At 40.8% G+C, this 16,946-nt stretch overlaps 1 protein-coding gene across 1 annotated transcript in view; it reads left to right on the top strand.

Annotated features, from left to right (window-relative positions):
* LOC111822279 (cytokine-dependent hematopoietic cell linker-like) overlaps window positions 1-16,946 on the top strand; it is a 56,379-nt gene that overhangs the window by 11,242 nt on the left and 28,191 nt on the right. The window contains exons 3-5 of the mRNA XM_023740233.1: window positions 2,259-2,392; window positions 4,961-5,038; window positions 8,959-9,114. Of these exons, the coding sequence (XP_023596001.1) occupies window positions 2,259-2,392; window positions 4,961-5,038; window positions 8,959-9,114 (368 nt within the window). The remainder of the gene's footprint in view (window positions 1-2,258; window positions 2,393-4,960; window positions 5,039-8,958; window positions 9,115-16,946) is intronic.

The following is a 16,946-nucleotide window of genomic DNA, read 5'->3' as shown; positions in this document are numbered from 1 at the left end:
ATTTTGTCTCATGTACTTTGGGCACGTTATCAGGAGGGATCAGCCACTGGAAAAGGACATCATGGTTAGTAAAGTAGAGAGTAAAAAGAGCAAAAAGAGGAAGGCCCTCAATGAGATGGATTGACACAGTGGCTGCAACAATGGGCTCAAACATAACGATCGTGAGGATGGTGCAGGACTGGGCGGTGTTTCGTTCTGTTGTACGTAGGATCAGTATGAGTCAGAACTGACTTGACGGCACCTAACAACAACAGTCAAAAGTTAGGGTGTCTTGTAGATCTCAAACTTGAAGTTGTCATCTGCCTATTTGGCAGTCTGAAAGACAGTGTCCCTTTAACTTGTGAGGTCTGACCTAGCTCCAGGTGGCTAGGGTCAGAAGTGAGGTAAGGTTGAGTGCCCTGAGCTTGCAGCTGATATCCTGAAGTGGTAGAGGAAAACCCTGAAACTAGCCAGCAGGTTAGAACTGAGGGTATCACATAGACTCCCAAACTTGCAGCTGGCATCTGCTTATTTGGCGGTCTGAAGGACAATGTCTTTTTACCTTGCGAGATCTGACCTAGCTCTGGGTGGCTAGGGTCAGAGAAAGGAGTGCCACATGAGCAGCTGGTTTCAAAACTGAATAGAAAAGTGGAAGAGCGATTATTTGATATCTTATAGTGAATTTAAAATGTATACATTGGCACAGTGATCAAACACGGTTTTCTACAACAAACATTTTGATACATGTAATTACCTATAGTAAATATTCTTAGGCTCAACTTTAAAATCTACAGTCCTTGAAACTATTAAAAATAGAACTTTCGATGTCTCAGGAATAGTTCTTCTTAGTAAACTTTGTTGTTGTTTTTAGTTACTGTAAAGTTGGTTCCAACTCACATAAACCTTACGTGTAACAGAATGAAATGTTGTCCAGCCTTGTGCTGTTCTCACAATAGTAGGTACGTTTGAGCCCATTGTTGCAGCCACTGCATCAATCCATCTGGTTAACAGTCTTCCTCTTTTTCACTGACCCTCTGTTTTACCAAGCATGATGCCTTTCTCCAGTAATTGACCCCTTCTGATGATGTGTCCAAAATAAGCAAGATGAAGTCTCACCATCTTTGCTTCTAAGGAGCGTTCTGAATGTACTTCTTCTAAAACAGACTTGTTCATTCTTCTGGCAATCCACGGTATAGCCAATATTCTTTACCAACATCACAATTCAAATGTGTCAATTCTTCGGTCTTTGTTTTTAACTCATCCAGCTTTCACATGCATATGAGGTAATTGAAAAGACCATGGCTTGGGTCACGTACACCTTAGTCATCAAAGTGACATCTTTGCTTTTTTAGATTTTAAATAGGTCTTTTGCCGCAGATTTGCCCAATGTAGTATGTCCTCTGATTTCTTGACTGCTTCCATGGGCATTGATTATTGATCCAAATAGAATAAAATTGTTGACAATTTCAATTTTTCTCCACTTATCATGATGTTGTTTATTGGCCCAGCTTTGAGGATTTCTGTTTTATTTACATCAAGCGTAATCCACACTAAAGTCTGTAGTCTTTAACTTTCATCAGCAAGTGCTTCAAGTTGTCTTCATTTTTGGCAAGCAAGGTTGTATCATCTGCATATCACAGGTTGTTAATGAGTCTTTCTCCAATCCTGATGCCGAGTTCTTCTTCATATAATCTGGTTTTGTTTCTTTTTAATAAAATATCTGACAAATACCTAAGTATGAACAACAACTGTTTATCTATCATTCTTTCAGGTTAAAAAAAATGATGTTCTTTAAAAAAAAAAAGTTCTTTCAAATTAAAAAAAAAAAAAAGTGTTTCCTGAGTTGGGAGCAAATTTATCATGTTTAAGAAACTGAAAAGAGTTCATTATGGCCAGACAGAGTGGACAATGCAGGGAGTGATGAAGTTGGAGAGACAAATCATGCAAAGCCTTATTGACAGAAGTGTAATGTTGGGATTTTCTTTCAAGTCTAAAGAAAACCACAGAAGGATTTTTACCAGGAAGAGTAGCAAAGTCACAAATCAATTTTTAAAGGATTACTCTATGCTTTATGGAAAGAGAGTGGAAGGTGTAGGAACTGAGGCAAGAGACCAATACAGAGGTGACTGCAGTCATTTGAGTAAGAGATGATGGTGATATAGACCAAGACGGTCGCCATGAAGATGGGAAGGCGTGGATGGGTTTGAGCTCCATGTTGGCAGAAGACAAGCTGAGACAGTAATGAAACTGTGTTTAAATATGAATTTATTTTTTCCCAGTTCATAAAGGAAGCCTGCAGTCCTATTCTCCTCAGCATCGCCAGTCTCCAGTCGGTCACAGTTCTCATGAGAATAAGCTACCCGATAAAAATACGAGCAGGAGAAAGCCTTTCTCCACCCTGTCTGGTGAAAAGGTAAAACAGACATTTCTCTGCCAAGTCTTTCTTGATGTGCTTAGCATCAAAATAGAGTTTATTGAACAGTGTCTAAAATGAAATGATGGTGATTGGCATTAATTGGTTTTTTCTGGCTACATTGTATTTGGTTTTTACACAATACCATCTGCTCTTTTACCAGATTCTTTACCTTGCATGTTACCAGATTCTCAAAGTATTTTTTCATTAATTCAAACAAATAGAGATATTTAAACATGTATTTTATATTTACGGTCTGTTCAAAAATCTTTTGGGGATAAACTAGGATTTACATATTTGCAATTCTTTTTCCAACAAACAATGGTCATATTACATACTCTTTTCATTTGAACAATCCAACAACCATTTACTGAGAAGCTATTACATGCCAGACAATGAGCTAGAGGATATAGTCCCTATCCCAGGGCGTATTTAAGGAGGGGAGAAATGCAAGCAGATAATAGATGTGTTCTTGTCAGCCTTTCATCTATTTCCTGTTCTCTTTCTCAAACATGCTAAATCCCTACTATCTGTTCTTGAACTAGTTTGTGCCCATATGGGGGTTAAAACTTTCTTTGTAGCTTGTATACTATTCTCTTTATCACTACCTATTAAAGTCTTTCCCTATAAAGTATTGAAGGCTATGCTTATTCTGTGTCTCCATCCCATCTCCTGTTACTGCTCAATGTCCTGCTGCCAAGTTCCTGGGAGTTTTTGAGCAGAAGCACAGTGTATAGGATATCTGGGGTCAATTCCTCATAACTCCTACAGTATCTTAAAAGTCTTTTGTATTTATATTTATTTCAACCTCAATTGTAAAAGGAGTCTCATGTTCTGAAATTAGACTTCGGGAATTCTTTTGCCATACTTCTTTTAACGCCCCTTTTTATATATATGCCTGGCTTTTTTTCCCTTTGCCATCTTCTTAAGAATTACCAGGACCCCTGGGTTCGAACTAGATGTCTGTTCAAAGTCACAGCCCCTGTCAGAGCCTGAGAGAGGCCTGGCCTAGATCAGGATTTCCCTGATTTCAGTTATTTGAATACTGGCATATTTGTGTACTGTTGATAATATTTACTTCCTATGCTTTAAGTTGACTCTTTTCACTTAAATAGATACATTTAAATAGAAACTTTATATTACTACTACAGACAAAAAAAAAAACAAACCAGTATTCTATATCACAGGTAGAAAGAAACTTTAAAAATAATTGTTGTGCAAACACAACGAGGCTATTAATTTGTAGCAGGATCCTGTTGCCTGCTAAAGCCTCTCAGCATAAGGATTGCTCTTCTCCTGTTAAAGGGCGAGATTAGAAATGTTCGATAGAAGGACATACTAGCACCAAAATGAAACATACTTCTGAATTGTGCAGAGGTACAGAAAGAGAATTGAAAGGGTGATGATGGTCCCCTCAGATGAGTCTGAGTTACTCAACACGGTGTTGAAACATCACCTAAACTCACCAGCCATCCCTCACGACCACACTTGGAGAAGCACAAGACTATAAAATCTCGAAGAGTTTTCCAGCTTGAACAAATAAATAAAAGCAGAGCATGTGAGATGCACCATGAGCCAGCCCCCACCAAGCCCCTGGGAAGGAGTTGTAGATCCACGGCACATCTCACTGACTGCCCTTCCTCCTCCCTGTTATCATGGGGTGGGTGAGCAAAAGAAATCCATTTAAAATAATTTAAAATCAATATAAATAAGGCAACATAAATAAGGGCAGAGAGCCAGACAGGCTAGAACTCAAATCCTAGGTCCACCATGTGTGACTTTAGGTAAGTACAAAAAGATGTTCTTAATCCACACCTGTCTCTCCCTCCCTACTGTTTGATGACTAGGGCAGCATAGGCTTCACAAACAATGTGCCTTCCACCTTCATAAGCTTTGGCAGGTGCAGCTTCAGAAAGCAGTGATAGATTGATGGCTTATCATCCATTCTGAGAGTGGTGGCAAAGGGCCCTTCCTCAACTGATGTGGTGAGATTTCTAGTTACTTCCAATGACAGACAGACTCAGTTAAGTGATCCATTCAGTTTCATAATTTCCAAGCTGTGGTTACTTTTTCTAACAAATCAGTCTTAAAGAAATACAATCAGAATGCTCCTTAGATTCGAGGATGGCAAGACTTTGGCTTGCTCATTTTGGACATGACATCAGGAAAGACCAATTGCTAGAAAATGACATCGTGGTTGGTAAAGTAGAGGGTCAGTGAAAATGAAAGAAACCTTCAATGAGATAGAATAACACAAGAGTCGAAACAATGAACTGATATATGCCAATGATCATGAGGATGGTATAAGACCAGTCAGCATTTATTGTTATACTTAAGGTCACTATGAGTCAGAGCCGACTTGATGGCAACTAACAGCTACTTCTTCTGTGTCCATTTTCCCCAAGCATCTGTGGGCTTTTCCAGATTCAGGGACTAGATTTGATTTACTGCATATCTATTATAAATCAAATTGTAATTGGACTGGTCAAATAAAATGTTAAATGGATGGATGGATGAGTTAGTACTTCCCTTTAACCTAAAATATTCATCATTGAACCTGGACTGCAGGATGCCCAGCACCACGACTGGTACATTGGAGAATGTAGTCGCCGGGCAGTAGAAGAGGCATTAACGAAGGAGAACAAGGTAACTCCCTCTCTGGGCCCATTGTCTTTCTTTCTGTTGTCATCTTACGGTTTTCATCCCAGATGTCACAGAATGTCACAAGACTGTGCTTTGATGTAGCGGTGTCTGTATCACCCTGTATTTCTCAATGCTAGGAAGGTTGTAATTAAAAAGGGAATTTATTATGCAGAGTTTCAGATTGGAGGCTTGGTTGTGCCACTTACCACTGTGTTATTTTCTCACGCTCCTAAATATCTTTGAGTGTAAACCCAAAACCAAACCCAATGCCATCAGTGTTACAGAGTAGAACTGCTCCATAGAGTTTTCTTGGCTCTAATTTTTACAATGTAGATCACCAAGCCTTTCTTCCATGATGCTGCAGGGTGCATTCAAATCACCAACCTTTAGGTTAGTAGTTGAGCACAAACTTCTTGTGCCACCCAGGGACCTATATCTTTAATTACAGCTTTCTTTACTTGAAAATGGAGACAGTAAAGTCAACCGTCAGGAACTTTTTTGAAGATCAAATGTGGAGATCAGGGTATACATGCACGTCACCATCATTGTATCTTCCTTGCTTTCTTCCCATTTCATCTCCTTCCTAAAAGTCTGCCCAAGTTACAGTGGTGTCTTTACATCATGCCTTCAGCAAGAAAGGAGCAGGAATTGTGAGCACTGTAACAGTCAGGATGAGATAAGTTATGCTGTAGTAACAACCCCAACATCTCAGTCATTAGCAAAGCAAAACTTTGTTCCTTGATTATATCCATGCTCAAGGCAGGTTTGCAATGGCAGACCCAGGCTGCTGAGGGCCCCATCTCAACGAGTGCTTCCACCGATCACACACTGTCTCTTAACGCATTCTTTTGAAGTAACATACGTCACCTCTGTTCACATTTCATTGGCCAAATAAGTCACATGGACAACCCAACTTTAAAGGGAAGTATAAACCTACATGGTGACCAAAAGGAGGGGAGAACTGGAATATGTTTGATTAGGTTAAGTGTCTTGGTTTCTTAGTGCTTCTGTAACAGAAATACTACACATGGGAGGCTTTCAAGAAGAGAAATTTATTTTCTCACAGTTCAGAAGGCTAGAAGTCTGAATTCAGGACATGGTTCTATGGGCAGGTCCTTCATTGTATATTCCAGCTTCTAGTAGCCAGCAACCTTTGGCGTTCCTGGGCCTGTAGATGCATCCTCTGTGTGTGTCTGTCTTCATATGTTGTCTTCTCCCTGTGAGTGTCTCTGTGACTATTCTGCTCTTTTAAAAGTACATTTTGTAGATGAGGAAACTGAGGCTAAACCAAGGTCCAAGTTGTATAGTGGAGAAAGTGGCAGAACCAGTAGTCAAGACTGGGCTTTTTCCACAAAATCACAGCTGCTTCCAGCAGCCATTACGGTCTTTACATCTGGGTAGGGACCCTCCCCTCCCTCACCGTAGTCCTGCCCTGGAGCATCGTCATGGTTTACTTCTGTCATGGCAGCAAGTCAAGAGCAGTGGCGCTGGACCTGCAGTGACCAGGCCTCCAACCATGTCTCCTTTCTTATCAGCACCAAATGAGCCACTGCACTCTCTGAGCCTGATTCCCATTGGAAAAGTTACTTTCAGAAGCCCTGCTTCTGGAAATGGATGTGCAATTGTGGTAGAAAAGCAACATGTATGTCACCGAATGTCCTCAGTAAATGCTCCCTTCCCTCTCCTTCTGTATGCTTGCCTCTGCCTCTTCCCAAAAAACACTGAGAAAATAGAATCTCTGTTCAATGACTTGACATTTTCCTTTTCTGTTTGTCTCAGTTAGTTCTGTCGAAATGTGTTTCCCATTCATGAAATATAATTTAAATTGTAACATTGCCGAGATTCATTTGACAAACTCATTGCAGAGTTTAAGATGATAAACACAAAAACCAGTCATGAATCTTGACCTTCTCTCCATTTCTGATCTTTGGCAATGTTCTGTGCTTGAGTGTGAGGACTCAAATTATGCCTGAGGGTTCCAGGCAGAAGAAGTCCCAGAAAATCCATCAATCCCACTTTATATACTCCAAGTCTGACATAGCTAAAGAGCAAGAATTTGGCTTCCAGAAAATCCCTCAATCCCACTTTATATACTTGTGAGTCTGCTGTACCTAAAGAGCAAGAATTTAGGTTTGGCTTTTAGATTATTCTGTTTACTAGCTGTGAAGCTTAAGGAAATTCACATAAGCTGTTAGTATCTAATTCCTTCACCTGTAAAATGGGGATAAACGTCCTCGAAGTTTATGTTACTAACAAGTAAGATAATATGTGCAAAGCCCTTGAAACCTTGAGAATAATTCTCAATAAACCTTAGCTGCCAGCATCATCGTATATCACTATAGTTATTGTTATTAACATTATTGCATAGACTAGATGTATGTTACTTACTATATATTCTTTATAGATCATTTATAACCATGTATACAACAATCTACACGATAATTGTTACAAAATTTTCAGTATTTTTCATCATATAAGTACAATGTAATCATAAAACAAAACCTTGCAGGTGTGTTTATGTTCAGGAGGATTATTGTTTCTTAGACTTTACAACCAGGCTTTTATCCTGAACTATTCCTTGGAGTGGAGTCTCTGGGTGGTGCAAACAGTCAATGTACACAGCTGCTAACTGAAAGGTCAGAAGTTTGAGTCCACCCATAGGTGGGTGGGAAGAAAGGCCTGGAGATGTACTTCTGAAAAACCAGCCATTGAAAACCCTATGAAGCACAGTTTCACTCTGACACACACCAGGTCACCACGAGTTGAAGTCAACTCAATGGCAGCTGGTTTTTTATTCCTTGGAGTGTGCCTGATCCATAGCTTATTCTCAGTTCTCAGAACATTTGAATCTGTTGAGCTTCTTTTGGAAGCCCTCGCTTATCACCCCTTGGCTTCTGTGGTACCGTAGTCACTTGGTGTACCATCTATCCCTGAGACATCTCAGATTCTTTTCCTGTCTTCTCCTCCTTGCCCTGCCCCCAGTCTTCACCTCACCCCAGGCAATATTTTTCCTTCTCCCTCATTTTGATATCAATGACTCCCAAACCCCAGGCCTCTTTCCTGGACCCTATTTCTGCATGGGAGGACCTCTCCCCACACTGAGGCTCAATCTATTTTGCTAAAACCCTCCCCCGCTCAAAGCCTGTGGTGGCTCCCACTGTCTCTAGAATAATGCCTGAACATCTCAGGCAGAAAAGGAAGTATCTGAACATTCACAGATGAAAGGGAGAACACTGGGGAGGTGGGGAGGAGGATTTCTCTATGCAGAAAGTGTAAAAAAAAAAAAAAGTTGCCATTGAGTCAATCTGACTCATGGTGACCCTATATGTGTCAGAGTAGAACTGTGCTCCATAGGATTTTCAATTGCTGATTTTTTAGAAGTAGATTGCCAGGTCTTTCTTCCTCAGTGCCTCTGGGTGGACTCGAACCTCCCAATCTTTCAGTTAGTAGTCAAGCATGTTAACCGTTTGCACCACCCAGAGACTCCATGCAGAGAGTGTAGCATGGGCAAAAGCAGAGACTCCCAAACAGATGATGCCTTTAGAAAATGGTAGTTTGGCTGGAGGTAGGATCCGGGCACAGGAGGCTGGAGGAGTGATGAGAGAGAAAACCACAAGGCAGGCTGGTGCAATTATCCATGAACGTTGTGCTAAGGTTTCTGGCAGTACCCTGAGGACAATAGAAATGATGGAAGATTTGGATGAAAGGAGCAGCATGACCTGTGACACACTTCTCCAAAAATAACAAGATGCCTTACGCATACTGAAACTTGAGAAATACTTACTGAACTAAATTGAGTAAAGAACTGGTTTGCCAAACCCTACAGCAGTTAAGGAATCTCATAATGAACATCACTGTCCCACCATTGTGGTGGCGGGGTCCTTTCAGGCCGGTGAAGATAACCATCATTCTTTCTGCTTCAGGATGGTACTTTCTTGGTCCGAGATTGTTCCTCGAAATCCAAGGCGGAGCCCTACGTTTTGGTGGTGTTTTACGGAAATAAAGTCTATAATGTGAAAATCCGCTTCCTGGAGAGGAATCAGCAGTTTGCCCTGGGGACAGGACTCAGAGGAGATGAGGTGGGTATAACTTACTGCTCCCCTTTTCCAGGCTACAGACAACCAATAAGGAGAGAGTTTGGGGAATGCTGGCTGAAGTCATCTTTCCTTATCTCCATGACTGCAGGAGGTGGAGAATGTAATCTAGTCCTTCCAGCCCCTTCCACAGACATCCTTGCATATAGCTTACCCTTCAGCACAATAGGCCAGCGACCAGTCCCTGACCATTCTGTGTGCCTTCCTTACTGCTTTTCCTATTAAAGCAAACTCATTTTGTAAGGCCCAGCTAAATTCACCTCCCAGGAAGTCTTCCTTGACACCCATAAATGCCACATTCCTTCACCTCTCAGGTGCTGAACTCTCACTGCAGGTATTTCTGACTCCCTTTAGCAAGAGTTGCCTGTAGGTTTGGGTCCCTGTACAGCTTGAAGACTAACATGTGCCTGACCCAAGCCATGGTGTTTTCAATCACCTCATATGCAAGTGAAAGCTGGAGGGGGAATGAGGAAGACCAAAGAAGAATTGATGCCTTTGAATTCTGGAGTTGGTGAAGAATATTGAATATACCGTTGACTCAACAGCAACCAACAATACTGATGAAACTAATTCTATACAGCTTTCATGTGAATACGAGGAGATTGAAAACACCTTGGCTAGGGTCAGGTGCACGTTAGTCCTTAAAGTGACATCCTTGCTTTTGAACACTTTAGTCTTCAAGGCGACATCTTTGCTTTTTAACACTTTAAAGAGGTCTTTTGCAGCAGATTTACCCAATGCAGTATGTCTTTTGATTTCTTGACTGCTGCTTCCATGGGTGTTGACTGTGGATCCGAGTAAAATGAAATACTTGACAACTTCAATCTTTTCTCTGTTTATCATAATACCGCTTATTGATCCATTTATGAGGATTTTCATTTTCTTTATGTTGAAGTGTAATCCATACTTAAGGCTGTGGTCTTTGATCTCCATCAGTAAGTGCTTCAAGTCTTCCTCACTTTCAGCAAGCAAGGTTATGTCACCTGCATGTCGCAGGTTGTTAATGAGTCTTTCTCCAATCCTGGTGCCCTGTTCTTCTTCATATAGTCCAACTTCTCAGATTATTTGCTCAGCATACAGATTAAATAAGTATGGTGAAAAGATACAACCCTGACACACACCTTTCCTGACTTTAAAACATGAAGTATCTCCTTGTTCTGTTTGAACCACTACCTCTCGGTCTGTGTACTGGTTCCTCATGAGCACAATTAAGTGTTCTGGAATTTCCATTCTTTGTAATGTTATCCATAATTTGTTATGATCCACACAGTGGAATGCCTTTGCATAGTCAATAAAACACAAGTAAACATCTTTCTGGTATTCTCTGCTTTCAGCCAGGATCCATCTGACATCAGCAACAATATCCCCTTCTGAATCTAGCCTGAATTTCTGGCTGTTCCCTGTGGATGTGACTGCTGCAACAGATTTTGAATGATTGTCAGCAAAATTTTACTTGTGTGTGATATTAATGATAGTGTTTGATAATTTCCACATTTGGTTGGATCATCTTTCTTCGGAATAGACACAAATATAGATCTCTTCCATTCTGTTGCCCAAGCACTGTCTTCCAAATTTCTTGGCATAGGCAAGGAGCACTTCCAGCACTGCATCAGTTTGTTGAAACATCTCCATTGGTGTTCCGTCAATTCCTGGAGCCTTGTTTTTTGCCAATGACTTCAGTGCAGCTTGGACCATTGGTTCCTGATGGTTGAACATCAACCAATTCTTTCTGGTACAGTAACTCTGTATATTCCTCCCATCTTCTTTTGATGCTTCACACGTAGTTTAATATTTTCCTCATAGAATCCTTCAATACTGCAACTTGAGGCTTGAATTTTTTTCTTCAGTTCTTTCAGCTTAAGAAAGACCAAGTGTGCTCTTCCCTTCTGGTTTTCGATCTCCTAGTCTTTGCACATTTTGCTACAATATTTTATTTTGTCTTCTCGAGCCACCCTTTGAAATCTTCTGTCTAACTCTTTTACTTCATTATTTCTTCCATTTGCCTTAGCTAACTCTACATCAGGTTTAAACGTGTATAATTTAATGAGTCCAATTTCGTATCTCCAGTCTTCAATGACATCTTGCTTTGTGTGAAACCAGAATTTTCACACAGCTTCTTCAGAGTGAGTGCACATCTCGGACTGTTTTACACCAATTAGCTAAACTGTTCTTCAATAGACACCAAAAAAGAGAATGTTGCCAGGGCTACCAACATGCTTCAGGTAGTCCGGTGGGTAAAAATCATACAGCAGGCTGCATGAAGATTCCAGCTGAAATCCAGTCTCCAATGCACCACTGTTGGGGTCAATTCCCCCAGCCTTTGCTGCAGCCCAGGCATGTTTTAGCATGAATGAGGGCATGAGTGAATAAATAAGTTAGCAAGTAAATCTGCCAAACACAATCCCTTTAAGAAAGTGTTATATGAAAACTAAAGAGAGAAGTAGCCAATTTTTCATCTTGTTATGATAATTACTGAGTTAATAAAGGTAAAGCACTCAGAAAATTGCCTGGAATATATGAAGCCCAGGATAATTGTTAGTTATTACATTTTTATTGTCATTACTGTATCATTTTAATAACTAGGATATAATCTTCAACTAGATATCTGTGGTTAGTGGACTTTGCAACCCAGTATCCTGTAATTCCTCTCTATCATCTTTGAGCTCATAGAATTTCTCATTTTAAAAAAAAAAGCTTTTTATGCCTTTTAAATGCTTGGGGTTAATGTGTCCTTTTCCTTAGAGAATTAAGAAATGAAAATTGCATGGCCTGACACGTGCCAGTCCCTCTGTGAGATGCTGTTTAATTTTTCTCTCACATTTTGTCCTCACAAAAGCACCAGAAAGGACATATTGTTGGACCTCTTTTACCATCAAGGAAACTAATAAGGGATACAGCTTATTTCCCCTAACATATTATACTTTGATCTGCTAATAAAAGAGCCCCACAAATGACCGAAGACCAGACAAGTTATGGAGTGACATCCAGGACATCATACATGAAGAAAGCAAGAGGTTATTAAAACGACATGAAAGAGAGAAAAGATCAAAATGGATGCCAGACAGGCTCTGAAATTTGCTCTTGAATGTAGAGTACCTAAAGCAAACTGAAGAAATGATGAAGTAAAAGAGCTGAACAGAAGTTTCCAAAGGGTGGCTCCAGAAGACAAAGTATTATAATGACATTTGCAAACACCTGGAGTTAGAAAACCAAAAGCGAAGAGTGTGCTCAACATTCACTAAGCTGAAAGAACCGAAGAAAAAATTCAAGCCTCAAGTTGAAATAGTGAAGACTTCTATGGGCAAAATACTGAACAACGCAGGAAGCATCAAAACAAGATGGAAGGAATACACAGAGTCACTGTACCAAAAAGAACTGGTCGACTGTCAGTCACTTCAGGAGGTAGCATATGATCAAGAACCAATGGTACCAAAGGAAGAGATCCAAGCTGCACTGAAGGCATTGGTGAAAAATAAGGCTCCAGGAATTGATGGAATACCAATTGAGATGTTTCAATAAATGGATGCAGCACTGGAAGTGCTCACTCATCTATGCCAAAAAATTTGGAAGATAGCTGCCTGGCCAACCCACTGGAAAAGATACTTATGCCTATTCTAAAAAAAGTTGTTCCAACCAAATGAAGAAATTATCAAACAATATCATTAATATCACACGGAAGTAAAATTTTGCTGAAAATCATTCAAAAGCAATTATAGCACTACATCCACAGGGAATTGCCAGAAATTTATACCAGATTTAGAAGTGGAGGTGGAATGAAGGATGTTGTTGCTGATGTCAGATGGATCCTGGCTGAAAGCAGAGAATACCGGAAAGATGCTTCCCTGTGTTTCACTGACTATGCAAAGGCATTTGACTGTGTGGATCATAACTAATTATGAATAATATTGCAAAGAATGGGAATTCGGAACACTTGCGCTCATATGGAACCTGTACAAAGACCAAGAGGCAGTTGTTCAATCAGAACAAAGGGATACTGCATGGTTTAAAATCAGGAAAGGTGTGTGTCAGGGTTGTATCCTTTCACCATACTCATTCAATCTGTATGCTGAGCAAATAATCCTAGAAACTGGACTATAGAAGAAGAACAGGGCAAAAGGATTGGAGGACAACTCATTAACAACCTGCGTTATGCAGATGATACAACCTTGCTTACTGAAATTGAAGAGGACTTGAAGCACTTACGGATACAAATCAAAGACTACAGCCTTCTGTATGGATTACACCTCAACATAAAAGAAAACAAAAATCCTCACAACTGGACAATGAACAAAATAATGATAAATGGAGAAAAGATTGAAGCTGTCAAGGATTTCATTTTACTTGGATCCACAATCAACACTCGTGGAAGCAGAAGTCAAGAAATCAAACAACATATTGCATTGGGAAAATCTGCTGCAAAAGATTTCTTTAAAGTGTTAAAAAGCAAAGATATCACCTTGAAGACTAAGGTGGGCCTAACCCAAGCCGTGGTGTTTTCAATCACTTCAGATGCATGCGAAAGCTGGACAATGAATAAGAAAGACCAAAGAAAAATTGACGCCTCTGAATTATGGTGTTGGTAAAGAATATTCAATATACCATGGACTTCCAGAAGAACGAACAAATCTGTCTTGGAAGAAGTACAGCCAGAATGCTCCTTAAAAGCAAGGATAGCGAGACTTAGCCTCACATTCTTTGGACATGTTATCAGGAGGCATCAGTCCCTGGAAAGAACATCATGCTTGGTAAAGTAGAGGTCAGTGAAAAAGGGGAAGACCCTCAATGGGATGGATTGACACAGTGGCTGCAATGGGCTCAGGCATAACAAAGATCATGAGGATGGTGCAGGACCGGGCAATGTTTCATTCTGTTGTACATAGGGTCGCTATGAGTCGGAACTGACTCAATGGCACCTAACAACAACAACAACATTAAAAGAGACCGTAATAACATCATAAAAAGCCTGTAAACCAGTTGCCATCAAGGTGACCCCAACTCATGGTGACCCCATGTGTGTCAGAGTAGAACCGTGCTCCATAGCGTTTCAGTGGCTGATTTTTCTGAAGTAGATCTCCAGGACTTTCTTCCAAGGAGCTACTGGGTTCACTCCAGCCTCCAGCCTTTCAGTTAGCAGCAGAGCACATCAACCGTTTCCACCACCCAGAGACTCCAAAATAGCGTTTAATTAGATTGTCAGCCCTGTTCACCAATTGCCACATCAACTAAGCCATTGTCATCCATACAACCAATAAATTAGACTCACAGCTCCCAGATGCTTCTCTAATGATTGTTGCCAAGGACTCCTTAGAGAATTAAGTGTCTTTTTTAAGAAGACCCTTTTCGTGTTAATCCAGTATTTTCTCTTCCCTTGTATCCCCCCAAACAAGAGATTCCTTTGATGTATTTATTTAACACTTACCTATGTTTAATCTGCATATGTACTATCCTGTACAGTGAGCAATTAACTCAATCAGCTTAATTCTCATAGCAACCCTATGAGGTCAGTGCTGCCAATACATCCACTTAACAGATGATACAACTGAGACACCAAAATGTTAAGTAACTTGTCCAGTTCACAACTAGTAAGTGGCAAAACTAGGAACCCATACAGTTTGCAGAAATACTTCCTCACATAGTCTCAGATTGTTACGGATTGAATTATATCTCCCAAAAAGGCATGTTGAAGTCCTGACCCCTGTACCTGTGAATGTGATCCTGTTTGGAAACAGGGTCTTTGAAGATGTTACCAGTTAGGTTAACATGAGGTCATACTGGAGTAAAATGGGTCCTGCTCCTGTGTGACTGGTGTCCCTATAAAAGAGGAGACGATACAAAGAGATAGAGAGGCAGAGGAAAGACAGTCAGGTGAAGATACATCTACCAAGCTAAGGAACACCAAAGATTGCCAGGACCCACCAGAAGCTAGGAGAGAGGCATGGTACAGTTCCTCCCTCACAGGCCTCAAAAGGAATCAACATAGCCAACACCCTGATCTTGAACTCCCAGCCTCCAGAAAGGAGACAAGAAATCTCTGTTCTTATCAGCCACCCAATTTGTGGCATTTTGTTAAGGCAGCCCTAGGAAATCAATCCACAGATAATATCATGACCAAATGAGAACCATTCCCAGCCCATTTGAAAATAGTCCAAAACAATGCAAGCTGAATAATAGTTGAAGAATAGTTGACACTCACACGGAGCTGGCTGCATGCCAGGCACTGGGTGAAAATTGGAATTCACAGGAGGTTCTTCCTGCCTTTCCACTGCCCAGGCTCATGCCCTGGTTTAAGGGGAGACAATCTCTGTTGCTCTCCTTTCCCTGATGCCTTTCACAGCCCAAGCCCTTCCCTACGCTGAGGAAGAATCTCGTGTCTTTAAAAGAATGTGACACAGCAAAGGCTGCTAAATGCGAGCCAGTAACTTCATCTGGTGCTCCAATAAAGAAACTCTGAAGGAAAAGCTTAATGAGAAACAGGTTTTTCAAGGATCATTTTGATTGCATGTGGCTTTTTGGTTGTCATGCAAACTTGAGAATTTAACCGTACATAACAATGATGCACCAGTACCGACCTCCTGAGAGTGATTTCAAGTGTAAGAATGAATGATGGAAATAGAATACCAGATACAAAGAGGTGCCTGAAGCATACTGGTCCCCATCTTAAATGATTTCTGGAAGCCCTTTTATTAGGTCTACATGATCCAGGCAGAGGCAAAGGAAAACTCGTACCAGTACGGTAAGAGCTTGCAGGGGAAGCCTGGACGAGACCTCCTGGGGAAGGCACGTCTGCACCTCTCATACCTACGGAGAGGAAGGAGCAAAGCCACAGGCGACTGCACAGAATAAACCTGGAATGGTCCATTTTGCTACATATTAGGTATCTGGGTTATTCAGTTAGCCAGCTGGCTAGAAATTCAAGCCTGAATTCAAATTTAGAGATTCCTTAGGCTGCTATAACAAATTACCACAAATTTGGTGGCTTGGAAAAACAGAATGTGTCCTCTCACAGTCCTGGAGGCCAGAAGTCCACAATTATGGTGTCATCAAGGTCATATTCCCTTAGGAGACTCTAGGGGAGAATGCATTCCTTGCCTCTCTCAACTTCTGGTGTTCCCAGGCCTTCCTTGGCTTATAGCTGCATCATTCAAATCTCTGCCTCTGTGGTCACATTTCTTCCTCCTCTTCTCTGAATGACATCCCCCTTTGTCTCTTTCTTATAAGGATGTTGTGATGGCATTTAGGGTTCACAAGGATAATCCAGGGTAAGCAACTCCTCTCAAGATCTTTAACTTAATCACATGTTTTGCTATATAAGGGAATAGTCACAGGTTCCAAGGATTAGTACGTGGACATACTTTCTGGGAGGCCATTGTTCAGCCCACTACACCGATTTATACTTGGTCAAACATTCATGTGATATCTACACTATGCTAGACTCAGTGTTGCATGCTGGGGGCACAGACAGGTGTAAGATAGAGTCTCTGTCATTGAGGTGCTAGCCTGTCCCTCTGGGCCTGTGTATGCATGCACCTAAGCAGGGGAGAGATGGGAAATATTTAACGACTGGTAGAACTCCAGTCCTGGTCAATCAGAAGTGGCATCTGCCTTCAACAACCTCCAGAACTTTACCTGTTGCTGAACACCAACCCAAGTTTTATAAATCACTTTTCTCAACTTTTCTCTGAAAGTCCAGAGCAGGGAGCAATTTCAATTAGCTGAGCTTTCCTTGTCCGCAAATGGTGATTGATAGGTTTCTGAAAATTATGATAGACATTTACTTCATAAATTAAACTTTAAAGATGAGGAGATAAGAAAAAAAA

This window comes from Trichechus manatus, unplaced genomic scaffold (assembly GCF_000243295.1).
Source record: "Trichechus manatus latirostris isolate Lorelei unplaced genomic scaffold, TriManLat1.0 scaffold00150, whole genome shotgun sequence".
NCBI classification, from domain to species: domain Eukaryota; kingdom Metazoa; phylum Chordata; class Mammalia; order Sirenia; family Trichechidae; genus Trichechus; species Trichechus manatus.
The sequence above is the reverse complement of the archived record's forward strand: the minus strand, read 5'-3'. Positions and strand labels throughout refer to the sequence as shown.